Source organism: Vipera ursinii, assembly GCF_947247035.1.
Source record: "Vipera ursinii genome assembly, chromosome: Z".
NCBI classification, from domain to species: Eukaryota; Metazoa; Chordata; class Lepidosauria; order Squamata; family Viperidae; genus Vipera; species Vipera ursinii.
In genome coordinates, this window is record NC_139517.1 from 50,837,795 (window position 1) to 50,864,966 (window position 27,172).

Sequence of the window (27,172 nt, forward strand, 5' to 3'; positions counted from 1 at the left end):
TTCTGTTAAATTTCATATGCCAATCTTTGTATATCTCCATTTGATTTTCAGAACTTACAAACATATGGGCCTCTTGAACATTCTTCTTGGAGTATTAGGGAAAAGAGTAATATTTCTGGGTAAAAGGCGAGAGAATAGAAATGAGAGGCAATTTTGTTGTTTATTGTGCTTTGTCTCACTTTTGAACCAGCAAGCATTTTGTTTGTTTGTTTGCTTGTTGACTTGCTTGGTAATCTCCTTTCTTAAGGTCTACTAGCTTTCTGTCCTCTGTTCAGGTGCCTTTAACAGTTTCCACTTCTTAGTCCTCTCCTTTCTGAGATTATGAATGTTAACACAGAAACTCTACATAAACTGCAGATTGCTTAGTTGTTCCACTTTTTATTCATTATGTCCAATTCTTGGTTTTATTTTATTTTATTTTCTCTGTAGGGCTTGATTTGATTCCTTAGCCAGCTAATATTTTTTTTGAAGTGATGTAATTCTGGTGTATGGTAAGATCTTGAGTTTGTGGTGATGTTATTTTTGATTGTATAAACTTCTGTTGTAAATGTATCACATGCTGTTATTTCTAAATGTATGCTGTATAGGCACACGTGATTAATTTTTTTCCTTTCATAATCTCATGTGTTGTCTGAAGCAAAATGATCTCTGCATAATCAAAGCAAGTTACAAAAGGAATATATTTTCAATCTGATGTGTCATGAACATTCTTAACTATGTTCATACGCTGGTGTTACATAGAAATGCTAAAATTTACTTTTTTACTGTGGCTGTTCTGATTCTGGTTTGGGTTTTAGCTTGTTGTGGAGTGACCATGCTCTAACAAATTAGCCATCAATTTAGACATTAACAACATCTACAGACTATGCAAAAGAGACAATCAACCAGCCCAAAAGGGAACAAAAGACTCAGGTACTTCTCCATCAGCAATCAGATCAGCATAGATTAACTCCAAGGTTAACATCAGACCAACAATCAAACAAACAATACCACAATCATGAAACAGCCAAAGAGCCAACAGTAAACAACCCAACCAAAGAATCTCTAAGACCAACCCCACTAATACTGACAGGGTAAGCCACCAAAATGTAAACTAACAGCAAACATCACTCCTTACTAGCACTGATGTTACCTAGGTTGGATAATGAAACGTCTGCAAGAAAATAAGTCAGCTCAGAGAGCATCAAGGACCCCTCATTTCAACCCTGAGCTACAAATATTCTCCTTTATTTTTTGGGAGTGTATTATCTGCAGTGCCAAGGCAAAGTACTTTTAAAATAAGTGATATCACTCACCTAGAAGTTCCAGTGCTTCATAACCATTTAGCTATGAACATACACAAACACACACACTCTCTCTCACACATACAGAGTATACTTATATATATATCTATATATGTATATGTATATGTATATGTATATGTATATGTATATGTGTGTATATGCGTGTATATGTGTATATGTTTATATGTGTATACGTATACATATATGTATATATGTATGTATATGTATATATTTGTGTATATATAATATGAATGTGTACATGAAATATATTATGCCTATTAGTTATTGTGTCAGTGGACATTTAGTGTCTATTTTGCACTCAATTAAGATTATTTCTTTGATTTCTTTTAGTGAATTTATTGGACTCAAGATCAGTTATGACAGATCTTGGATGGATTGCGTATCCAAAGAATGGGGTAAGTGCTTGTAAGTCCACTTAAGATACCAACTAACTCTCTTCTGTTAGTAATAATATATTCGCATACTGGTAGTCCTTGACTTACAAAAGTTCATTTAGTGAATGTTCAAAGTTACAACGGCACTGTAAAAAGTGAGTTATGAACATTTTTCACAGTTACAATCTTTGCAGCATCCCCATGATCATGTGATCAAAATTCAGATGCTTGGCAACTGGTTCATATTTGTGACTGTTGCTGTGTCCTAAGGTCGTGTGATCACTTTTTGTGACCTTCTGACAAGCAGTTAGTGGGGAAGCCAGATTCATTTAACAATCAAGTTACTAACTTGTCAAATGCAGTTATTCACTTAACAACTGAAGCAATAAAAGTCGTAAAATGGGGCAAAACTCACTCAACAAAAGTGTCAGTTAATAACAGAAATTTTGCACTCAATTGTGTTCATAACTCAAGGACTACCTGTATGTTTCATGTTCCCTGCAGCAGCTCTAGAAAGTTGGCCAATATATGCTTCCCATTTGGGATTGAAATGGAGTCTGGGACAGTGTCTCAATGAATAATGTCCTTTATTTTTCAGAAGCAGAGCACAATGTAAAATTTTCAGTTTCCCAGGGCTATTTCAGCACCAGTTTAACCAAACTCTGTGCTCCATTTAAATATATAGTAAACATACTAATTTATGTTTATTTTCTCATTTCCTTTTTAAAAAACAGGAACCAGTTGAAGTGTTATTTTTATTTGTATAGTATGATACACAAACTTATATTTAAGAGGGTTTTCATGACTATATCAAAATTATTTATTTATTACAACTTCACCACCACATTTTTTCTCTAAGGATGGTTTATACTGTCCAATTTGTCATTTGACTTTTCTAATTTTGAATGAAATATTGGACAACAGACCAGTTTAGTATCCCTAAAGGCATTCTGGGTGAGGCATATGTAATAGCTGTAGCATTTCTATTTGCTTCTTTAATTTAAAAATAAATTAAAATTTGGGAGGAAAGAAGACCTGATGACCATCAGATTACGTGTCTATGAACAGAATACAGTAGATTATAGATCCTGGCTCCAAACAGTTCTAAAGTTAATTAATTTATGGAATTGTAAAACTGATCATGCCTACAGTAATTTTGCACTGCTTGTTTTGAATTAACTTTGATTGTCTATAAAATTTATTTAAGGCAGCAGTTGAATTAGAATGTCTTCTTTTTCATTCCTTATTGTAGTTAAATTAGAAACTACCATCAAGTTTTAATAAGTGGAATGATTAGCATCCTCAATTGCTCTAGAGATCTATTAACATTAGATTCAAGTTCAGTAAGATGAATGTAAAGGAAATCTCATTAGTTGCTCCTCTTTCCTAGCCTCATATGGAGCTTCATCCATTTAATAGCCGTGACTATATCTATTTTTTTCATGGTTATATAATCATAGTCTTTACAGAAATGATGTCAGTTTTGGATGATTGGGGACTGTATTTAATAATTAGGAAATATGGATTGGATTGAGATGATGATGCAGAATAAATAGGACCATCTCTCTCTCTCTTTCACACACATACACACATACACACACAATCACAAAGTTATTATTTTCTGGATTTAATTTTTGGTTATTATTTTGAATGTGATTGAAAATCGAAGACCACATCAATCATCTTTGCCATCGTGGCTATATTATTTGAAACTAGGAAATTATTTAAAGTGAGGGCATCTGTTACAGTAAGAAAACTAAATTTTGTTTGTGTGTCAGCAGGTGTGTGGTATATGTATGTTTGTGTATATAATCATAGTTCTAATAATATTAGCTATTTTATTTCTGGATTGCAGTGTGAAAATACAAGGGAAACCTAGTTCAAGACTAGTTATAGTACTAAATTGCATGTTAATGCTATATGAAAAGTTTGTGTATATCAGCTTATAGCCAGTAAGTGAAGGAAGTCTTACAATCTACCTCATAGACTTGTCTATTCTTCTATATTTTTCTAAATTTCTCTGAAGAGATCTGAATAAGGATGATCTCATTGTGAGATAAGGAAGCATAATTTGTGAAATAATACATAACTGCATCCAGCCAAGTCTCCCAAACATGTCACAACAGATTGGGGAGGGAGAACCAAAGTCGGAACAATTTCTTTGAATTTTTGTACTTCACTGAAGTTGGAATGAACATCAGGATAATTGCTTCAAATCTCTTCAGCCATTCTGTGTAAGCCATGTGCAAGGCATGTGATATGCATCATTTTTTTGATAAAAAAGTCGTAAGTTTCTTGCTTGCTTTAATCATGCATGGAGTGCCATCTGTTACAAAGAGAAGGATGCTTCCCCCTTTTACATCATCTGTCTAGAGTAGTTTCATAGAATCATCAAAGAGCATAGGAATAGTGGAACTGTTTACTTTTTGTAGAATTTCACATGTCAGAAAAAAAATCCTTTACCAGGCTTATCACATTTTAGAATGTCAGTAATACTGGCTACATATCTTCCATTTAAATAATTGTTCCAGTTATTGAAACTCATACATTATTGTTGTGAACAGGAGATGTTATCTTTCCTAATACATCTTCATAGGAGGCAGAAATGTAAATTTACCTTAGAGTTGATTCACTTGGAATCATCCAAAAAAAAAAAAAAGCCTGAGGCTACCATTACCGAATTTCCTTTAAGGCAATATTTGAAGTAACCATCAGTGAACAGAGATCCTTAGAAAATTCTGACTGGGTATTTGATAAACCTGCTGTTGAAGAAGAAGCTGTTGAAAAAGAGATGTTGCCTGTTTTCAGTGAAGGCAAATCTTACTAAACAACCCTATTGTCACAGTGCTGTTGAACATTAAAACGCTTTGGGCTAATACTTAACAATTTACTACTTAACAATTTACGAAACAAACTCCATTGTTATTGAAAATCTGCTCCTCAAATTCTTGAACAAAAAGGTGTTATTTCACACTTGCTGAACATCTACTGTTGAAATCAGATTGCAGCTCTTATGTGATTCTACCACGTCGAACCCCCACACACACATACCTGAGTTGCAGAGCAAATAAAAACAGGCAGATATTCACCTTTTTTTCAGGACTGGTCAGGGGAGAAGCCTTTGTTTCCCCCCCTCACACACACTCTTCCTTGAGTTGGGGGGCAAATAAGAAAAAAAAACCAGACAATTCTCACTTTCTTTGCTAGCTCAAAATTGCTGGCTTATCATGAGGGTTGGCAATGACCAAAGTACAACTTAGTTAAGCAGATTTATTTATTTATTTATTTATTCAATTTGTATACCGCCTTATTCCCGAGGGACTCAGGGTGGTTTACAGGGCAAAATTTAAAAACAATACAGTATAAAATTAAGTTAAAATTAAATTAAATTAAATATGGCCCCAAAAATTAAAATCCCAGTTTAAAATCATTAAAACCCCTCAGGCCATGCCTGATAGCTCAAAGAGCCAGGTTTTTAGGTCCCAGCAAAAGGAACGAAGGTCAGGGGCAATCCGGAGTTCCGTTGGCAATTGGTTCCATAGGGCAGGCGCGCCCACAGAGAACGTCCTCCCCCTGGGGATCGCCAGCCGACAATCCTTGACCGGCGCTACCCTGAGGATTCCCTCCCTGTGGGAGCACACAGGACGATGGGAAATTGATGCTGGCAGCAGGTGTTCCCTCAGATAATCCAGGCCCATGCCAGTTAGGGCTTTATAGGTCATCACCAGCACCTTGACATAACACCTTTAAGAAAATCAAAATATGACTTTTCAGGCAAAATAAAAAGCATCTAACTCTCACCAGATTACTCTAAAAATGTTTAACTATACATTCAAGTAAAGGTTCTAGAAAAAAATATGACATACCATAGAAATCCTCACCCTTATGATTATTGTAGTGCCTTAATGAATAATGTTGCAAAGAAGACCCATTACTGACAAATTTGGATAATAGGAATGGGACTCAGCAGGCTTGCAAAGTTTACTGCATTGTTGTAGTAGTTTTGTAATGTTACATCTTGAGAATATATACTGAAAGGGGGGTTAAACCATTTTGTAAATGTCCTGCTGTAAATTATTATCCCGGGACTTTATATAAAGAGGTCCCAGATAAAAAAAAATAACTTTTCTCATTTGTCTCTATCTAGGTTTGTAGCAATCTGGATAATATTAATAATAAATTATTGCTTCCCTGCTGAGTTAAAAATGTAAATTAAATCTGAATGCTTGACAAGTTGTTTTCCCATTGAGTTATAATTTTGTTTCATTACTTGATTAGAACTGGAAAATAATTTAAATATAAAAATAATATAGAAGCATTATAGCAAAGGAAAATATATATGGACAAGAATGATTGTGCAATTTAAATGTTCAACAAATAAATATATACAACATGCGTTAGTGTTGGAATACATGTTGGAATGTATTTTGTTTGGCAACAAATAGAGCCAGTAGATGGCAGCATTTATAAGTTTGCATTTACAGTTATACTCTATGTCCTTTTGTTCTGATGAGAATTTACTGTTACAGTTAAAACAGTTAAGTAGCAAGACCCATAGTGACTGTACACTTTATTTTGTTATGTAGGGCTATATATATAAACAGAATTTCCAACAGGTTATGGGCCCACTCATAGCCAGCTACAGCCAATAAGGGCAAGATATAGCAATAGAAATAAGACTGCAATAGGATAAAGAAAATGCCCAGTAACACAGCTGAAACAAAGTTTTCATTTGCAAATCTGACAAACCAGAACTACCACTCTTGGAAATTCAAGATGAAAATGCTGCTAAAAGTGAAGGTACGTGGAAATGTATAAATAAAGTTAGGGCAGAACACCCTTCAGATGAGTGGATAGAGAAAGATCAGAGAGATCAGACCACAATCTCTCTTAGCATAAAAAATGATCAAATCTTACATATGTGTAAGTGTGAAACTGCTAAAGAAATATGGAAAGAATTAGCATGAAAGGGCTAATCTTAGCAATAAACTGTATTTAATTAGAAAGCTATACCAAACTGAGCTGATGAAAAGCCAGGATATGCAGGATTACATAAGCCACACCTTGGAAATGGTTAAATGCCTGAGAGGTATAGGAGAAGAAATAAAAGATTTTCATGTTACAACACTATTACTTAGTGGTTTACCAGAAAGTTATGAAACATTTGTCACAGCACTTAATGCATGTCCAGATGATGAACTGACATTGGAATATGCTAAGGAAAAGCTTATGCATGACTATAAGCATAAAACAGAAAGTGTTAATAGTGATGGTGCTTCTGTCAGAGTCTGCTTTAAAAACAAAAAATAGGAATAAAAACAGTTACATGAAGCAAGAAATACATGAATGCTTTGTGTACAAGAAAAAGGGTCATTTAAAAGCAGATTGCAGAATCTGGAAAACTAGAATGTGAAAACTACTTAAAGTCAAAAGTGTGAAGGAAGAAACTGATTTTGCTTCAGATAATGGATATGTTTTAATCCAAAAGTTGCACCTCATCTTTGCAAGCATTATGTGTTGATTCAGGAGCTACAAATATCAGAAATGACAGAAATTTCTTTATTCATCTTGACCAGAGTAAAACAGAAAAAAATCACCATAACTAATGGGCAGATAATAGATAAAAGAAACAAACCAATTAAAAGAGGAGGTGAAATTGCATTATATACAACTACATCTCCACAGAAATGGAGTACAACATTGATAAAAGCCACCTTGAATGCATCTGAGTTAATATAAAAAGGAAAAAAAGATGTCATTTCCATAGGTGTATACTATAGGCTACCCAATCAAACAGAGGAAATAGTTAAACATTTTGCTAGTCAGTTAACTAAGGCAGGGCTTTTCAACCAGTGATATGGGTACCACCTGTGGTACATTGGCATCTGGCAGGTGGTACACGACCATCCTAGAAAAGTAGTAGTGGGGGAGGGGAATGAGCTGAACCGGTGGCAGCACCGCAAAAGCCTGAGCAAAAGATGGCTGGAGCTGCAGGACTGTCAGGGCTCCGCAAAAGCGCCAGGACCAGCGCTTCTTCAGGGCTGTCAGGGCTCAGTGGAAGCACCAGGATCAACTCCAGGCTCCAGCTTGAGCTTGGCGCTGATCCTGGCACTTCTGCTGAGCCCAGAGGAAGCGCCGATCAGCTGGAATATTACAGCATCTCCAGAGTCTTGTGATTTACATTCAGATGCTTGACAACTGATTCATATTTATGATGGTCACAATGTCCCACGGTCATGTGAAGTGACCAAAACCTGCTGCAACCATCCAGCAGATGGGGGGAATAAAAACCAAATACCCCCCACCCCACCCCTGCTGCCAATCCTCAACAGAAATGTTCACAACATTGAAAACCTCGGATGGGAGGAAGAGCACCGCCGGGCAGGCAGGCAGGTGTCTTGCTCAGCTGTGGCTTGGGGGCACTTTTTTCAGTGCCATTGTAACTTCGAACAGTCACTAAGTGAACTGTTGTAAGTCAAGGAGTACCTGTACTTCATCACTTTTTTCCTTTTTTTTTTTGGTCATCAAGTTTTTGACACCTTGCTAGGCAACTGATGGTACTCAGATGTTGCCATATCCTAAAAGTGGTACAATGGGTGAAACGGTTGAGAAGCCCTGAACTAAGATATGTAGAAAGCATCTCACAATAGTAATGGGAGACTTTAACTATCCCAACATCAATTAGGAGACAAACTCTGCACCAAATGGAAGATCAAACAGATTCCTGACAAACCTAGCAGATAAGTTTGTGTCCCAAAACTAGGTGGTCAGTGTTGAAGTTATGGGAACCTTGTGGGGGGGGAGTGATCATGCAATATTGGAATTCAACATTATGCAACCATAAGCAACAGAACAAAGGCATACTAGAGTCTTGGGCTTAAAGAGAACTGATTTCAATAGAGAGCTTGGAAAGGATTTTGTGGATGAGAATCCTCAATGGGAAAACAACACAATAAGCTTGGGAAATTTTGAAAAGTGAGATTATAAAAGCCCAGTCTAGCACAATATCAACGAAGGAAAAAAAATAACAGCTCTCAGAAGAAACCAGCATGGCTGCAAAAGAACTCTGATTAATTGAAAAACAAAAGGACAAGTATAAAAAGTGGAAACAGACTAACTAAGACAGAATATCAGCAAACAGCCTGAGCCTGGAAAGATGAAGTCAGGAAAGCTAAGGCTCAAAGAGAATTAAGGTTTGTGACAATAGTAAAAAATAATTTTAAAAAACTTTGTTCAACATGTAAAAAAAAATCAAGGAAATGATTGGTCTATTAATGGGAGAAAATGGCAAGAAAGTGACAAGCAACACGGTGGAAGTAGAACTGCTTAACTTGGTTTTTTTTTGCATCTGTCTTTACATAAAAGGGAAAAAAACAGTCCAACCTATCAAAAATAGTACCATAAAAAACAGATTAAGAATACAAGTTAAAATAGGCAAGGAAAGGGTAAGAGAGCACCTGTTCTACCCTAGATGAGTTCAAATCACCAGAACTAGATGGATTACACTCTATGGTTCTGAATGAACTGGTGGACGTGATCTCAGAACTACTGAACTATGTATGTCTTTCAAAGATCCTGGAGCACCAGATGAATGAAAAAGAGCTAATGTAGTTCCCATTTTCAAAAAGGAAAAAAAGATCCAGGAAATTATCAGCCTGATATCAATACTTAGGAAGATTCCGAAAAATATAATCAAGCAATGAATCTGCAAACACCTAGAGGCAAACAAAGTCATAACCAAAAGCCAATATGGGTTTGCCAAAAACAGATCATACCAGACAAATCTTATGGCATTATTTGACAAAATGACAAAATTAGTGAACCAGAAAAATGCTGTGGATATAATTTACTTGGACTTCAGTAAGACATTTGATAAAATAAACCACAATCTACTACTTCATAAGATACAAAAATATGGGTTAGACAACATCACCACCAGATGGATTCGTAAATGATTGACCAACCACTGTCAACATGTAGTCCTCAATGGAACTATATCTACATGGAAAGAAGTATGCAGTGGGGTACCCCAAGGCTCTGACTTAGGCACAGTACTCTTCAATATCTTCATCAATGATTTGGATCAGGGGATAGATGGGGATCTCATCAAATTTGCAAATGTCAGCCAGCTTTTACAAATAGCCAACACTCCAGAAGATAGGCTTAAGATACAGAAGAATCTTGACAGACTTGAACATTGGGCGCTATCTAACAAAATGAAATTCAGTGGTGAAAAAGTCTATATTTGGCAAGAAAAACCAAATGCACAGTATAGGTGGTACCTTGGTTCAATAGTAATGACTGTGAGAGCGATCTTGAAGTCCTAGTGCCCAATCACTTAAATATGAACCAACAGTGTGCTGCAGCTGCCAAAAACCCCAACATTGTCCTAGAGTCAGACTGCATTAACAGAGGGATAGAATCAAGATTATGTGAAATGTTAATTCTACTTTATAATGCCTTGGTAAGATCACACTTGGAATATTGCATCCAGTTTTGGTTGCCACAATGTAAAAAACATGTTGAGACTCTAGAAAAAGTGCAGAGAAGAACAACAAAGATGATTTTGGGATTGGAAGCTAAAACATATAAAGAACAGTTGCTGCAATTGGGTATGTCTAGTTTGATGAAAAGAAGGACTAAGGGTGACCTGATAGGAGTGTTCCAATATCTAAGGGGTTGCCACAAAGAAGAGGGAGTCAAGCTATTCTCCAAACACCTGAAGGCAGAACAAGAAGCAATGGATAGAAACTAACCAAGGAGAAAAACAACCTAGAACTAAAGAGAAATTTCCTGACAGTTAAAACAATTAATCAGTGGAACAACTTTCCTCCAGAAGTTGTGGGTGCTCCAACACTGAAAGTTTTTAAGAAGAAATTGGACAACCATTTGTCTGAAATGGCATAGGGTTTCCAGCCTGGGCAGAGGGTTGGATTAGAAGACCTTCAAGGTCCCTTGCAACTCTGTTATTCTGTTCTGTTCATATCCATTATATTGTAAGCTTGAGGATAAAGTCTGTATATGTGTATTTAGAAGTTTTGGGAATACTTTTTGACTAATGCTAAATACAACAGAGAAGTAGCTTTAAGTAGGAGATTTAGAAAAATGTTGGAGAGAGAAGGTAACAAATAAATTGGTGCATTCATGTACTTTTCCAAATGGATCTAACTATTTAATAGCTTTGTAACAGTATAAATATGAGTGCAGTTGAAGGCCCTATTGCATGATAGCAGGAAGAAATTTGGAAAACCTAGAGCTACAAATGAAAAGGAATTAGCCATTCATTTTTCTGCAGTAAGAAGCAACATGTTCTCCCCAAAGAATAAATAGAATGTTGCAGTTCAGAAGTTATCTTACCAGGATTCTTCTTTTCAAATACTTACCAAGCTTTATTTTAGCTGTAGTAGAATAAGGATCAAACTAATGAAAGGAAGAAGAATTAAAACAAGAAACAGGTAAAGGCATATCGGTATGGGGTTAGTTGACCCCAATCAACCCACCCACTCATTCAGTCACTTACCAAATGACATAATCAGTTCAAAGCCAGAACCTATGTACTTATGTCAGATGTCCTGAATTAACTTTGTAATGATGACATTTATGTGATTATGTTAGTACGCAAACATTGCCATTTAGTATTTTTATGGTTTATATGGAAACTTTGGTGATTACAAATGATGAGATGGAAAAGAATTGTATGAAAAGATGACAATGATGTATGTTTCTTTTAAAATAAAGCATGAGGAATTGCTTCAGATAATTTTTCTTCTCCATACTCCTTAATGCAACATACATTCTAGTGACCTCCTGATGGCTGCACATGCACATTTCCTGAACATCAGTTTAATTTGTTATGCATTTTAATTTGCTGCAGTATGGAGAAGTTCAAAACGTATGGGAAAAAGGCATCTTTGAGGAAACTCAAAGTTGCATTTTGTAGCAGTAAAATCAATGTATGGGGGATTATAAGAAGTTGTTCCCTGAAGTGTTAGCATAGTATTTTGGGCTAGCTATATGAGTTTTGTCTGGGCAGCCAGTTTTGTGTTGGTTCACCATCTTCCTCCAAGGTTGGTCCCAATTGGTGTTGATGGAGAATGAGAGATCTAGCCCCTGAACACTTGCTTACGATGTCTCTCATAGGGCTAGGTACTCTGTCTTTTTTTGTTTAACATCTACAATACATGAAGTCGTTAGGTGAGATTATCCATCACCATAGGTTGAGATATCAATATGGTAATGATACTCAGCTCTACATCTCCACCCATGGCAATCCAAATGATGCTGTCTCTGTCCTCTTGCACTGCCTGAAGGCTGTAGATATCTGGATGAGAGACAAAGAGACAGACTGAACCCTGACATGACTGAGTGGCTTTAAGTGCATGGAGTCTCAGGCATCTAAGAATGTTTGTCATCATTAATTCTGGATGGAGTTGCATCACCCCTTCAGATCCAGGGGTTCTCCTGAAGAGCAGGTGGCAGTTGTGACCAGGATAGCTTTTGCACAACTGCAATTTATGTGCCAGTTGTGATCTTTCCTGGAACATTACTTCCTATGCTCAGTTACTCAACTGCTGGTCTTCTCTTGCTGAATTCTTGAACCCTTGAAATCCATTCAGAACCTTCAGCTGGTACAAAGTCCAGCAGTGAAAACAGTCTTTGGGGCACCTAGGATGGCTCATATTACACCTCTGTTCAGTGAAGATCACTGGCTACCAGTCTGCCTCCAAGTGCAGTTCAAGATGCTGATTATGATCTTTAAAGCCCTTAATAGCATAAATAGAGGCTAACTGATGAACCGCCTCATCCCTCTAGGACAAGACCATCTTAATTATGCTGACTTAGAGGGCCTACTTTGGATCCCATCAATCAAAGAACTCTGACTATTTTTCTATGGAGATTCTCAGTCATCCAGGTCATGGTTTTCCCAAAGGTGCTTTTTCAAAAGGCAACTGGACTTTCTTTGTTTTCCCTTGAAGAGGTTTTGCTTCTCATCCAAGAAACTTCTTCAATTCTGACTGAATGGTGGAGAAGGGAAATATTTATACTCCTTGCAGTCATCTCATCATTAGCATTCTCTATGAGAGTCATTGAAGTCATTTGGAGATTTATCTGTGCCCTCAGGGTAATCTACATAGCGCATATGGGTGTGGAACCTTCTCCACAGTGAGATGTGCAGATTTGTACATTAGAGAAACAAAACAACCACTTCACAAACACATGGCACATCATAGTGCAAACCATCAGGACAAGATTCAGCAGTCCATCTGCATTTGAAAGACAAAGTTCACTCTTTTGAAGACAGCAAAATCCACATTCTGGACAGAGAGGACCGCTGGTTCAGAGAGGCCATCTATGTTAAAACTGAACACCCAATCTCTCAACAGAGAGGCAGGGATAAAACACCACCTATTTCCTGTTTATAACATAGTCCTATCAGTAGTTCCAAGAAGGTTCCACACCATTTACACTATCCAGGTGACTCGGAAGGCACAGATATACCTCCAAGTGCCCTCAATGACTGTCAGAGAGAGTGCTAAAATGACCAGATGACTGCAAGGAATATAAATTGTTCCATTTTCTGCCATTCAGCTAGAACTGAAGAAACTTCTTTGATGAGAAGCAAAAGATCTTCAAGGAAAATAAAGAAAGTCCAATTGCCTTTGAAAAAGTATCTCTGGGACAACTTTGACTATTGTGAAGTAGCCGAAGGACCACTCGGGACGACAGGCTAGTAACAACAGGTTTATTTAAGAGCAAGGCAAACTTAGAATAACTTGTCCGGCTTTTATAGCCGGCAGCTGGTAGCGAGGACCAATCAGCGTTGTTCATTTTGGCGCCCTGTCAGGCAGGGACCAATCCGCGTCGTCTTTTGTTGACAGCTCCGGCTTCCGCGTGTCTTGGTGTTTTGACAGCCGCGAGCTGTCAGTGGTTGCGCCTGCGCTGTACGGTGGACGCTTTGACAGCTCAGGCTTCTTCGTAGTCCGGCGTTTGACAGCCGCGAGCTGTCAGTGGTGGCGCCTGCGCGGTGCGAGGAACTTTGACAGCTGTCAAAGTTCCCGCGTGTTTTCCTGTCAGGCTGCTTTTAGTTTCTACCCTTTGTTGCTGCCGTATTATTGGAACTGTTAACATCTATACCTATCTATTACAGAATTGTTTACATATATAACACACCCCTTACCCCTCCCCTGGTGCGTTTCCGTCCTCTTGGATGTTTGAACCTGCCCACTGATAGTCTTTTAGGTAGGTGGGTGGTCTCCGATTCCTGGTCGAGCGGCGAAGGGGTGGAGGTTGGTCTGGTTCCGGATCTTCCTTTTGGTGTTCTTCTTCCTGGTTTGGGATAGGCAGCATTTCCGGTGGGGGCTGTATGCTGGCGTTGGTTGGTTGCTCAGAATGGTGTGGTGGTTGTCTGGGTCTGAGCTGATCAATATGGCGGCGAATGTTGCCCTGTGCTTGCGTAGCTATAAGGTATGATATGGGCCCTGTTTGTTTTATTACTGTCCCTTGGACCCACTTGTTTTTATCTGTGTATGATCGTGCCCAAATCAATTGACCTGGGGTGAGTGTGCGGCCGGGGTGGGGGTGTTGTTTTTCTTCTGGATACGTGTCCGGGTGCAGTCTGTCCAGACGTGTTATTAGCCTTCTCCCCCATCTTAATTCCGCCGGTGATTTGCCGGTCGTGGAGCATGGTGTTGTGTGTTGTGCTAAGAGGAACTGGCTGAGCCGCCTCTGCCAGTTTCCTTTAACGAATTTTTTTAATGCTTCTTTTGTGGATCGTACCATAATTTCAGCCATTCCGTTTGACGATGGGTGGAACGGCGCCGACGTGACCAGCCTAATACAATTCTTCATAGCGAAGATCTGAAATTCACGAGAAGTGAATTGAGGTCCGTTGTCAGAAACTATGGTGTCAGGTAGGCCGTGGGTAGCGAATATTTTTCGTAAAGCTTGAATAGTGGCTTGGGACGTTGTTTTTCTAAGGGGTGTGACTTCCAGCCATTTTGAGTGGCTGTCTACTACAATTAAGAAACTTTGGCCTTGGATGGGTCCAGCAAAATCTATATGTATACGTGACCAAGGGTTTCTGGTAGTCTCCCATTTATGGATTGGAGCCTGGGGTGGTTCATTCCTGGTCTCTTGACAGGCATAACACCCCCCCACATACTTTTCTATTTGTTTATCTATGCCCGGCCACCACACATAACTTCTAGCCATCGCCTTCATTTTTACAATTCCAGGGTGTCCTTCGTGTAAAATTTGTAATGTTTGGTCTATGTTTTTCTCTGGTATGATAACCCTATTTCCCCACAGCAGGCATCCTCTATGTGTTGAGATCTCATTTTTTCTGTTAAAATAAGGTTGGAATTGAGGTTGTGGATTTTGAGCTGGCCATCCTGTTGTGGCCCATTTGAGGATTCTGGCAAGTATTTTATCTTTGGCAGAATTATTAGCTATGATGTTTGCAGTCAGGGGGCATTCTGGAAGTTGGGAGATTGCTAAAATCTGGCTGGCTGGGGCTGGGTCTGAGTCCCTGGTTTGTATGGGCAGTCTGCTGAGGCAGTCAGCATGTCCCAATTCTTTACCTGGTTTATGTATTAGTTGATAGGAATAGGCTGCTAAGAAGGTTGACCATCTTAGCATTCTCGGGGAGAGTATTTGTGGGGTAGTTTTATTCCACGTGAATATGCCTAGCAGGGGTTTGTGATCTGTAATTATGGTAAATGGTCTTCCATATAGGTAATCGTGAAATTTTTTGACCCCTGCTACTATTGCTAGGGCTTCCCTGTCAATTTGGGCATAGTTTCTTTCAGCTTTGGTTAGAGTGCGTGAATAGAAGGCTATGGGTCTTTGTGTGCCGTCCTTGAATATGTGACTTAAGACAGCCCCGATCCCATAGGGAGAGGCATCGCAAGCGATGCATATTGGGGTGTCCTCCCTGAAAAGAGTGATAGTTGAACTGTGACAGATAATCTTTTTTAACGATTGGAAGCTACTCTCATGCTCTTTGGTCCAGGACCAAGTTGTACCCTTGTCTAGGAGTCTATGCAGAGGCTCCGCAATAGTGGCCTTATGGGGGATGAAGGCATGGTAAAAGTTTAACAATCCTAAAAAGGATTGCAGCTCTTGTTTGTTCCTAGGACTGGGTGCGGTCTGAATAGCCTGCAGTTTTTCTGAGGTGGGGTGAATGCCCTGGCTATCTATTTTGTACCCCAGGAATTCAGTGGATGTAACTCCAATAGAGCACTTTTCCCGCTTAAGTTTGAGGCCGGCTTCTCTGAGCCGGCTCAGCACAGCTGACAGCCTGTCAGCTAAGTTTGCTTCGTTTTCTCCGGCGATGAGAACATCGTCGAAATAGGGGCAGACCCCGGGTATTCCCTTCAGGGTCTTCTCCATGATACCCTGAAATATACCCGGGGCCGCCGATATGCCAAATTGGAGCCTCTTTACCTTAAAGGCACCGCGGTGGGTGACGATTGTCTGGGCCTCCGCAGTGTCTTCAGTGACAGGCAGCTGTAAATACGCCTGTGTGAGATCAAGCTTGGCGAAAAGGGCGCCAGAGCGGATGGAAGCAAATACGTCCCTTACCGCTGGCACCGGGTAGGCATGGGGGCTGAGGGCTAAGTTGACTGTCGCTTTATAATCAGCGCACAGTCTTACTTCCCCGTTAGGTTTGATTGGAGTGACGATAGGGGTCTCCCAGGTTCCCCCTTCTGTTGGCTCCAGTACCCCTAGTCCTACGAGGCGATCAAGTTCGTTTTCGATTTTTTCCTTAAGGGCAAAAGGTACCCTCCTGGCTCTTATCTTAACTGGTTGGATTGCAGGGTTTAGCTGTAAGGAGATGGGGGGGCCCGTGTATTTCCCTAAAGTGCCGTCGAAAACGTCGGCGAACTTATCGCAAACGGCTTCTAGGCTGGGCGTTAGGATGGTGTTAACCCCCGTTAAAGCGATACCTAGTGGGCTGAACCAGTTTAGTCCTATCAAATTGGTACGGTTCCCTGGTGTAACTAAAACCTCCAGGGGACCCTTGAACCCCTTGTACTGCACTACGACCTTGGCTTTTCCTTCCAACGGAATGGGGGTTTTCTGGAAGTCAGCTAGGTGTACCTGAGTTTGTTTCAGGGGAATTTGTCCCCGGCCCTTCTGACAGATCTCCTGATAAGTTGTCAGAGAAATTAAGGAAACTGCCGACCCAGAATCTACTTCCATGTGGCAGGGCACCCCCTGAATTCTGACCCAGACCTTAACCTTGGAGCTTATGCTGTTTACTCTGTCCACTGTCTCTACCAGGGGCCCTGGGTGGGGTTTTCTGCTGGCCTGGTCTGCTGGCCTACCTGGGGGGTTTGCCTCCACCTCATTGATGTTGTCCCGGCCCTTGCTGCGGCACACCGGCTTGATGTGGCCAGTCTTCCCACAATTGTGGCATTTCGCGTTCCTAAAGCGGCAGCTTCCTCGGGCATGATTGCCCCCGCAGCTGGCACAGGCGGCTCGTTGCTCGTAACGCGGCGGCGGCGGTGGAGGGTTCCTGGGTCCCCGGCGGTCCGACGTTTTTCCCCTTCTTGGCTGTCGGTGCTCCATTCGGCGCTGCAGGGCTTCTCCGTCGGTGAAATCCACCGATTCTCCGCTGTCGCTGAAGGCTGCGCTTTCCTGGTAGACGGTCGCGGGGGTCTCCGGGGTCGTGTTGGTCGGTTTCTTCTTGTGGCTGTGTTCGTATGCCATGATTTCCCTGGTCAGCTCGGCCAGGTTCATGTCGGGTTTGGACGTCAGTTTTTTCTGTAGCTTCTCGTCCCTCAGACCGATCACCACCTGGTCTCTGATGCGGTCTTCCAGGTCGGGAAAACAGCAGTTCCTAGCAGCGTGTCTGACCCCGGCGATGAATTCGTTGGCGGGCTCGTCCTGCCGTTGTTTCTTTTGTGCGAATTGCACCCGCCAGTACAGTTCTGATCGAGCCGGCATGTAGTATTTGCTCAGCTGGTCCACCAAATCCGCGTAGGAGACTTCAGTGATGGGCACTGGGCTGAACAACCCAACGGCTGCATCGTACACCGGGGGCCCGCTGATGTACAGCAGAGCGGCGGCCTTTGCTCGGTCGTCAGTGATCTTACTGACGAGGAGGAATCCCTCGACTTGGCCGAGGTGTGATTGCCATCTCTCGGGATGGCGAGTATCAAACTCCCTCACACGGCCGAAGTTTGCCATGTCGTCCGGTCCTGGGTTGCTCCGATGGAAGTTAAAACTTCCGTGACAGCTCTTGCCGGGAACTCCTTTCCTCGGCCGTGACTTCAGCTCCGGAGCGATCCCACCTTCGTCGCCAGTGAAGTAGCCGAAGGACCACTCAGGACGACAGGCTAGTAACAACAGGTTTATTTAAGAGCAAGGCAAACTTAGAATAACTTGTCCGGCTTTTATAGCCGGCAGCTGGTAGCGAGGACCAATCAGCGTTGTTCATTTTGGCGCCCTGTCAGGCAGGGACCAATCCGCGTCGTCTTTTGTTGACAGCTCCGGCTTCCGCGTGTCTTGGTGTTTTGACAGCCGCGAGCTGTCAGTGGTTGCGCCTGCGCTGTACGGTGGACGCTTTGACAGCTCAGGCTTCTTCGTAGTCCGGCGTTTGACAGCCGCGAGCTGTCAGTGGTGGCGCCTGCGCGGTGCGAGGAACTTTGACAGCTGTCAAAGTTCCCGCGTGTTTTCCTGTCAGGCTGCTTTTAGTTTCTACCCTTTGTTGCTGCCGTATTATTGGAACTGTTAACATCTATACCTATCTATTACAGAATTGTTTACATATATAACACAATTGGAATTCAGAAGAAGAACCTTCTCTGCTGCAGTGCTCATCCATTGAAACATCTTATCCTTTAGGTAAGATCTGCCCCACCCTCCTATCCTTCCATAAGAGCCTGAAGACCTGGCTCTGCCAGTTGGCTTGGGGACCAAATTGGGGTGTTCTGGACTGGAGGTGGCTGCTGGATTGATGGTAGACTCTACCTCTCCCCCTCTCCCCCACCCCCGCTCTCTACTCTCCACCCACCCATCTTTTTGTTTATCATATTGATGTATTCTTGTGTTTCTTTTTCATTGTTTATTTTATTGTTCTATTATTTTATTTCTGTTTATACTCTTTTCATTTTCTTTTTTTTATTCTAGGCTGTCAAGAGTAACCACATGATGAGATAGGTGGCAAATAAATTTAGGAAATAATAATTGTAACAGTGATGTGTAGACTGTTTATATCCATTATAATACTGCCTTATGGCTGTATGCAAGCCTTCATTGGCTCTGGATTCCAGTGAGTGGACCAGCTCAGTGATATCCTGAGAAAGGATTATTCTTTTTTCCTTTTGGTAGGAGGAGGCTGCTTATTGTTGGCTAGAAAGTTAATAATAGCGAGGCAGTGGATAGAGGGAAAGGAGATTGTAATATGGGAAAGGGAAATAGCAGTGGTGCGGTAGTGAAAGAAGGGGGGCGGGGGGGGGGGAAGGCAGCTGCTGCTGTTGTGTGCTGACCCTGCCTGCCTGCCTGCCTGCCTGCACTCTTTTCTTTTGATAGTCACTGCTACTTTCCCCAGACTTTTTTTTAAAATATGCAGTGATGTTTTGAAAATATTCCATTTTGATAGAGGTATAGCTGGTCAAAAAGGACAAAGGTGTAACAGATAGGCAAATATTGTAAAATGAGGGAAGCAGCCCAGTCTTGCATCAAAAGTTGATTGTTGAATAAACAGAAAGATGGGATATACATTCAATAATTCATTTTTAAAAATAGCTTCAAATGGAATTCCTCAGTTGTCTGCTGAAGGCATTCTGTTGCCGGAAGAAGAACTTGGACAGGCTCTATTCTCCTCTAATATGGACTAGTGCTATAGCAGTACTTTAAAATGAGCCTTAGGGTTAGTATAGAAACTATAACAGTTTAGATTATAATTTTTAAACTGTGATATGATAAGGCAAAAGAGTTAGAGACAGCACAAAGTATGACATCTAATATAACACACAAAATGTTTAATATTTAAAACTCCTTATATTTTTTCCATACTGTAGCATTTAAATTGCTTTTATGTTCAATATTTTATGGTTGAAAGGATCCATTATTTGATAACTCTGTATATTGAAATTCTAAACAGCAATTATTTTGTTCTTTAACTTTTACTTTCACTAGTGATTAGATGGCTTAATTTTTTGCATCCACTCTTTAAGATGAAAAAGAAGTCTCTGTTTCAAACAATTGTTCACATAAAAGTGTAGTGTTTGAACTGCAACTTTGCATGCCTAACCAAATCATTTAAACATTAAATAGCCCGGAAGAAAAGAGGCAGCATGGTACACAATTGTATTGTTCTTATGCAGACGGACAGAGGGATTGTGAGAGGATCCACTATTCCTCATGGCAATGGGGGAGCACTGTAATCAAAGACTAGACTGAGAAATTTTTGCTAAAATCCTACTTAGCAGAGTTCAAGTGGAATGAATTTAGTTTAACCCTACTGAGGAGTTGGACAGAGATATACAGTATTTTATCACTACTTTTAGGCTTATTATACCTGCTTTGTATTTTCTATTTTTAAAACAAATAAAATGATCTCAGTATAATTTCTGTTGGGTTAATCAAAATCACGGGAGGGCTTTCTATGTATGTTACGATTATAAAGACTGTGTGTCAGGACCCACCCCAAACCACGTCTTAGGAAGACAAAATTCTTGGAGTCAAATCTATTCCAAAAAGAATCTTTACTATGACATGCTTGGTTGTAGGAATACGAGACAGGACTTAATATTATTCCATGAAGTAAACCCTTATAAAGAGTTCCCGGTTTAACCCCCCTTAACCCCATTTGGTCAGTCACCCATCCTTTATTTCGTATCATCCCTCTCATGGGAAAAAGGAACTTAGAACCTTTCATGTTTATTGCTCTCTTCCGTGACACAAGCCAGATGCTAGCCCCCCGTTTTGTTTCCCCAGTACAAAAGGCTTCTCCTTTCCTTTGAAATGCCTAATACCGGTTCAATACACATCCATTCTCTTCTCTTCGAGAGATGGCAGAATCCATGAAATAATGTTTAAAACATTCCATTTATGAATATGATATAAATGGATTCTGACACTGTGCTTTTGTACTGAACTTTCTTTTGTCAAAACCCCCCAAATCTATACAAGTGATTAGATCATTACTCAATTTGATAATCCAAATAAGTAGAGCTTCTCACACTCCAGTATTAATCCTAAATAACGAGAAATGGGGAAATCTGTAAAGTAGTTATTTTGGGTTCCTCATACTATAGTGGAAAGCAGAATTGTAGCAGTATTCCAACTGGACAAAGAATCTAGATTGCCTATGTATGGTGCAAAAAAAGTAGATGGTAATCAGTTAAAGTCAGAATATCTGAGTCCCATCAATTAAATATTAAAGTAATTTCTATGTGTATGTCTCTGGGATTTCGTAGCAGGGCAGACTGCTTTACTGACAATATTTATTATTGATTATATCTATTAAAAGACCAACTAGTCAGCTATGGCTTGTTTGTATCGCAGGTTTTTTGTTTTTAAATCAGTTTGAATGGCTGCTTATTTTATCACACAATTGAATTGGGTAGGCCTTGTAATATAACCATCATCTTCATCTAGGATTTGGGGTAGGTGTCTAAACATTTCCATAGCTATGATACAACCTCTTAAGATTTCCAGTTGGAAAAATGAAGCCAGTGTAATGGAATTCTGTAAGACTGGGAATGATAATGTCAGAGGGCTGATACATCAGTATATTCGTCCTCTATGAGGCATACAAATAGTGAAGTCTTTTCCTTGTAAAGAATCAGATAGAGGATCAAAGATTATAAAAATCATAGTTTAACATAGTGAAAAGGGAGGTGTTCAAATACATATATTCATTTTCCAAAGTTTTGTAGCTGACCTCCTTTTCCTTTTAACAAATCTGATTAGTGAGATTCTGTGACAATCTAATTTTCTTAGTCATGAGAAGCTGTTAGAAAATGTTGGCTGGTGAATTTGGGAAATTTAAGTCCACACATCTTAAAATTGGCGAGTTTAAAAATGAATGTGATGGAATGAAAGATCCTTTAAGGCCATTTGAATAGAGAGCTTTACAAAAATGTCTCAGGCACACTTCCCCCCTCCCTCCTCAATTTTCAGGAAGATAAAGGAGGAAAGTGGAGGAGCACATTCAGACTAGCAGGATTCGGTTACTATTGTAATAAATGTAGTTCTAATTCTATTTGGTTTCAGTTTACTTTGTTCTGGTCCACCTTGTAGGACAGAGACCTGGCTCTGTACTCCCATTAATGAGAAACGTTGAGTTTTTATAGCAATACTGGAAGGTTCAGTCATGTATTCATAGCGTAGCAAGAATGTTTATATCCTCAGTAGAATTGATGCATATCTTGCTAATATATAACGTAAGCCTTTTGTAATATTTTAAATAATACATGACTATAAACTACTTTAAATTATTTGTCTTTTTTCAGTTGCATATTACACTCCTGTTCAAATGCATAAGGTTTAGTGATCACTTTAGCAAATTAAGAGTCTCCAAAGCTGAAAATACCAACAGAAGGCCAACAGAAATGAGATGTAAATTTGCACTGAATAGCTACTGATTACAGAAAAATGATTGATAAAACATTTTGAAATTGATTTATGGGGCAATTGTCAACGCCTCACCATGATTGTTATATTCATGTAAAACATTCTTTGCAAATTAGAGATCAGGGAGATGATGTGAAATAGCAGATCTGCCACCATCACAAATAGCAGATTCTCAACAAAGTGAGCTGCATTGTACATTTCTGCTATTGTCAGTTCTTGAAGAATACAATGTCAAGGTTCCAGCTAGTGATCCCAATGTAGTAAGCCGAGACATTCCAAACTCAATGCAAAATTTTATTGAGTACAGCATACTGGCACTAATGAATAGAAAACCAGCTTTGGCAATATCATGCCTGAACAATAAGTAAAAAGAATAAATCTTCCCTCCCCCCTGACAGTCCAGGTCACATTGTCCAATTAGTCTTCAGAAGGTTGTTATGAGAAGAAAGTCTCTGCTCGCCATAAAATTTATTGGATGACCTTGATTCCTATGTGGTTAGAATCCACCTGTCCATCCCATCACCACCACCCCTCAGTCTATTGGCAAGCTAAGAAGAAACATAGCTGTCATAGCGTGAGTGTGCTTTGTAGTTTGACAGCATATCTGAGAATATTTATGTGTGCATCTGGAATATTATATCACTACACTTTATGTATCTCTGAGTTATAGAATATGGTAAGTACTACATTGACTTGTAAGGTTGTCATTAGATTAGAGATCCTAGCATCCATAGAATAATGTGATCATACTTCTGGCAAATCAAAGTCATAGTTTTGTTTGTAGATTACAGCATTGGTCAAAATGTGCCAGAACTGATTGTCAGTGTTGATAGCACAGAGTTGCATGCCTGATCACATAGTTCTATTTTTTATTAATAAAAAAATCTCAACTAACTAAAACAGTTTATAGAGATAAGTATTGTTTAGTTCCGTCTAGGAATAATTGTGGCATGTGGAAGATTGGGATATGGAATGCCAGTGGTATATATAGTAAAGAAAATGAATTAAGTATTGCAATGAATGAAACAAAAATAGGTATGTTGTATGTCTGAAACTAAGAAAAAAATGAAAGATGTAACAGTTATATTTTGTGGAATGGTTGATTACTATATGCAAGGAAATTAAAGTTTAGTTTAATTATAAAGACAGGAGTTAAATGTAAAAAAATATGAGTCAGTATGGATGTGCATGACTTTAAGAACTGATACATGAAAGTGAGCATGGATGGTGATTGTGGAAGAATCAGGGCAAACTCTTGAGGAAAAAAAAGTGAATAGCCATAACTGAGTGAATGTGAATAAGATGAGACAATAGAGAAAAAAAGATTGGCATCTTTTAAAGATCCAAGAATTAACTAATAGTAAATCTTGTATTAAAAAGTATTAAGATTAATCTCCCAACAGAATGAATATAGAGAGGATGTAGAGAGTTTCACTGGAAGTCAGTGAAAAGAGCAAAATTTAGTAAAAGCATCAAGGCTTTAGGTGATACTAGGTATGTTAGTTTTATTCCCTAGCAAAGAATTCTGAAATATATTAATATGAGAAAGAGAATTTATTGTACTTTGAGTTTGTTGAAAAAGTCCATGATGAAGTGAATATGCCTGAATTATCTCATGCTTTTTATTTTGGGGAATTCCCTATTTTTCCTCCCTTTTTCTACTTCATTGAATTCAAAAGGAAGTAATTTGATCGATATTTGTTTGTTTTCATTTGCAAAACTTTATACCACAAATGCTGTTTTTCTGTCTTGTTTTGGTTTACAGGAATGAGAGAATGAAAATATTTATGTCTTAGAGTGATATTCTACTTTTTCTGCAGAACTGAAGATGGTTTATATGGATCCCCTTTTACTTTATTCTCCCCACTAAAAATCCTGTGAAGTAGATAGAGCTGATAATAAATGAATCACTCAATATATTTCCATGGTTATGGATGGACTAGAATTTGGTTCTCCTTTTCTTAAACATGGCGGCGCCTTGCTTGGCTGCGGCTGCTTCAGCTCTCAAAAGTGTAGGGGTTAGCGAGGGAAATGAATGAACTGGACTGAACCACCTTTCAGAAATAGGGACAACTAAGCAGAGTTGGGCTACTAAAATTTCATACGAATGTAAGTTCATACTGAAGATGAAGAAATTCAGCATGAAAGGAATGGTGTTGAAAACTATTCGGGAGAGTCTACCTGGCCTCGGATTACTTCAGAGGATAAAATCAATGATGGAGATGCTGGCAGCTGACATGGAGGGTGAGAGATCAGCTGCAATGTCTGGAGAGGCGGGGAGGAAGAAAGGAAATTGCTGGTGGTGGAAACAGCAGTGTGCTCAGTGTTTTGAGCAGTGAAGGCAGCGTTTCGGGCCACAGGGGCAGAGTGGAGGAACAGCCATTGCAGCTGGGAAATTTCCCTCATTTGCTGACCATCTTCAGAAAAAAAAAGGAGGGGCTTCCGGTTCCGGAATTTTGGTGCTCCCAGACGTGTGAAGGATTTGCTCCTCGTGTTGCATGGATTTCTTCATCAGGGGCCCCCTCTAAAAGGGTCAAAAGTTGCCCTGGATGGGCGATGAGTGGGGGAGAGGTCTCTCCAGTCCGCAGTAGAAGGGTGGCGGCCCTCCTATCAGCTTGGAGCTACTCTCCGAACCAAAGAAGAAAGGATCGGCCACTCCCATGGCCCATCATTTAGCCATTTCCTGCCAAAGCCAAAAGCACAACAAAGCACTTGAAAGCACTTGAAAACTGGGTGAGAATTGCCTTCTTGTTTTCCTAATTGTCTACTTTCCCTGTCAAAAGCTTCTTGAATTTGCTTCCCCCTGCAAGGAGAGAGGGAAGGGATTTTTTCCCCACCCTCCTCAACAGCGGCCTTGTCTACATTGGGAGAGAAAAGAAACAGCCTTCTACTGATTTATTGGACTTACTGCCTTTCTACTTTTGGCCCAAAGTTCCTATATTTACAGAAATGGACTATTCTACCTATTAGTCTAAAAAAGGGGACAAAAAAGAAATAAATAAAAGGATACTGTATTTTGAAGTACTCTGAGGATATTTAGTGAGTACTATTGGCAAACAAGCTTGCTTACATTTTGGACTTACCTTGGCATTAAGATAAAAACCTGAAACAGCTGGAGATGAATTTGGCTTAGACTTGTGGAGGTGGACACTTACTGATTTTTGTTTGAAAAATAGCCTCCACCAAGGACTATTTATATTTATTACAAAATGGAGAAGGATCAGCCACAAACCTTGCTTGATTATAACCTCATACTTGAAACAATCTACAGAGTTACTGAGATGTCTATCTCCAGATTTAATAATTTACATGCCAACCTTAAGTCACAAATTGAAACCGAGACTGCAACTAAAGAATTTACACTTCAGAATATAATAAAATTGGAAGATATTATTATTGAGACAGAGGAATATATCCAACTATCCAAAGAACCAACAACTTTAAAAGTACAAGGAACTATCACTATGGCAAATAACCTTAAGGACCAACAACATACTATGGGAAAACTTAATGTGCAAGATAGTGATGTAACATAGAGGACGTGGAAGATCAACAAAGACAGTTTCCTGAAAGCCTGGATAGCCAAGCATTAATTACAAAATTGGATAAGACTCTCTATTTAAAGCAGATGAACCCAGACAGAAGAGGAATCCAAACTGAACTGAAGATAAAGTTTTTAGAGCAAATACAGAGACTAGAACTAACAGGGCAAGAACATAATGATTACAAATGGTTTGGTTTTTGTGGACCACTGATGGCTAGGTGGCCTCCTTCGATTCAAATAATATGTATTGGAGCGAAGGGAGACCTATCTGGCAATTCAAAGGACTTGGTCTGGAAACCTGATTAGCAAAAAAAAGAAAGCCCGAGTTAGATTTAAAAAGTGAGTTCTTAGAGAACCATTAAAGGTTATCCTTTTAGTAATCAGTGATCTATTAGGATCTAAAATAGAAATGTTTATGAGATAGAACTTGAATGTGTTTATGTATTTATTAGGCTTATTTTAGACATTATAATTTGTGCAAGGCTACTTGCCAATTTCCTCTTCTACATCAAGTAGTGTAACTTAATCTATAGGAGATGACCAGGCTGATCCTGAGGGAGAGGTCAAACGCATCATCATCCTTGAGACCCTTCACACCTATAAGAGATAGAAGTCCAGACCACTTTGAATTAAGCTGATCTTTATTTGTTTTGACTGTTAGTAGATCAGATTATTGTCAAGAATTAAGAAATTAGGAGCCGGAGTGGTTCAAATAAATACAGATTTATTGCATGCTAATACTCTCCACAAGAATCTGAATTGTTAATGGTCAAAGCAAGTTGGTGGTAGATAAGGGTCAATCAAAATCAAGATGGGCTGGACTTAGATCTCTTATGGGTTCAAAGGGACTCAAGGTTGATGATGCCCTTGACCCCTCCCTCAGGATCAGCCTGGTCATCTCCTATATAATTTGATCCTATAAATCAGTGTACAGTGCTAGTCTTATGGAAAATTAAACAAACTTTCTCCAAAAATTGACCAGTTGACAGATCAGTGGAGCTAAGAATGGTCTGAGATGGAATTGGAAGGACCTCTGTCAATGTGCTATATCTTGGTTCACCTTTGGACACTGAGAGAAAAGGAAGGAAAGAGTAGATCCAAATTCTTTCTTGGATTCCACATTTGGTTGTAGTTATTAGTTGCAGAAGAAGCATAGCTGCCTTTGCTTTCTTCAATTCAAGAAGCTTGGGACACTCTGAAAACTGAAATTATAAAAGCTCAGTCTAGCATAATACCACAGATGAAACCAACATAGTTGCTTAAATATTTATCTGATAAACTCAAGGACAGTTTGAAGCTGTATAACCTCTTCATTTTTATTTTGTTTTGTTCTATTTGAAGTAAACTTGGACATTCATAAC

The 27,172-nt window shown here is 39.5% G+C and overlaps 1 protein-coding gene across 1 annotated transcript in view; it reads left to right on the plus strand.

Annotated features, from left to right (window-relative positions):
* Nucleotides 1-1,639: 1,639 nt before the first annotated feature.
* EPHA5 (EPH receptor A5) overlaps nucleotides 1,640-27,172 on the plus strand; it is a gene marked incomplete at its 3' end in the record, with an annotated part of 190,333 nt that continues 164,800 nt past the window's right edge. Inside the window, exon 1 of the mRNA XM_083378998.1 lies at nucleotides 1,640-1,699. Within this exon, the coding sequence (XP_083235124.1) occupies nucleotides 1,661-1,699 (39 nt within the window). The 5' untranslated portion in view covers nucleotides 1,640-1,660. The remainder of the gene's footprint in view (nucleotides 1,700-27,172) is intronic.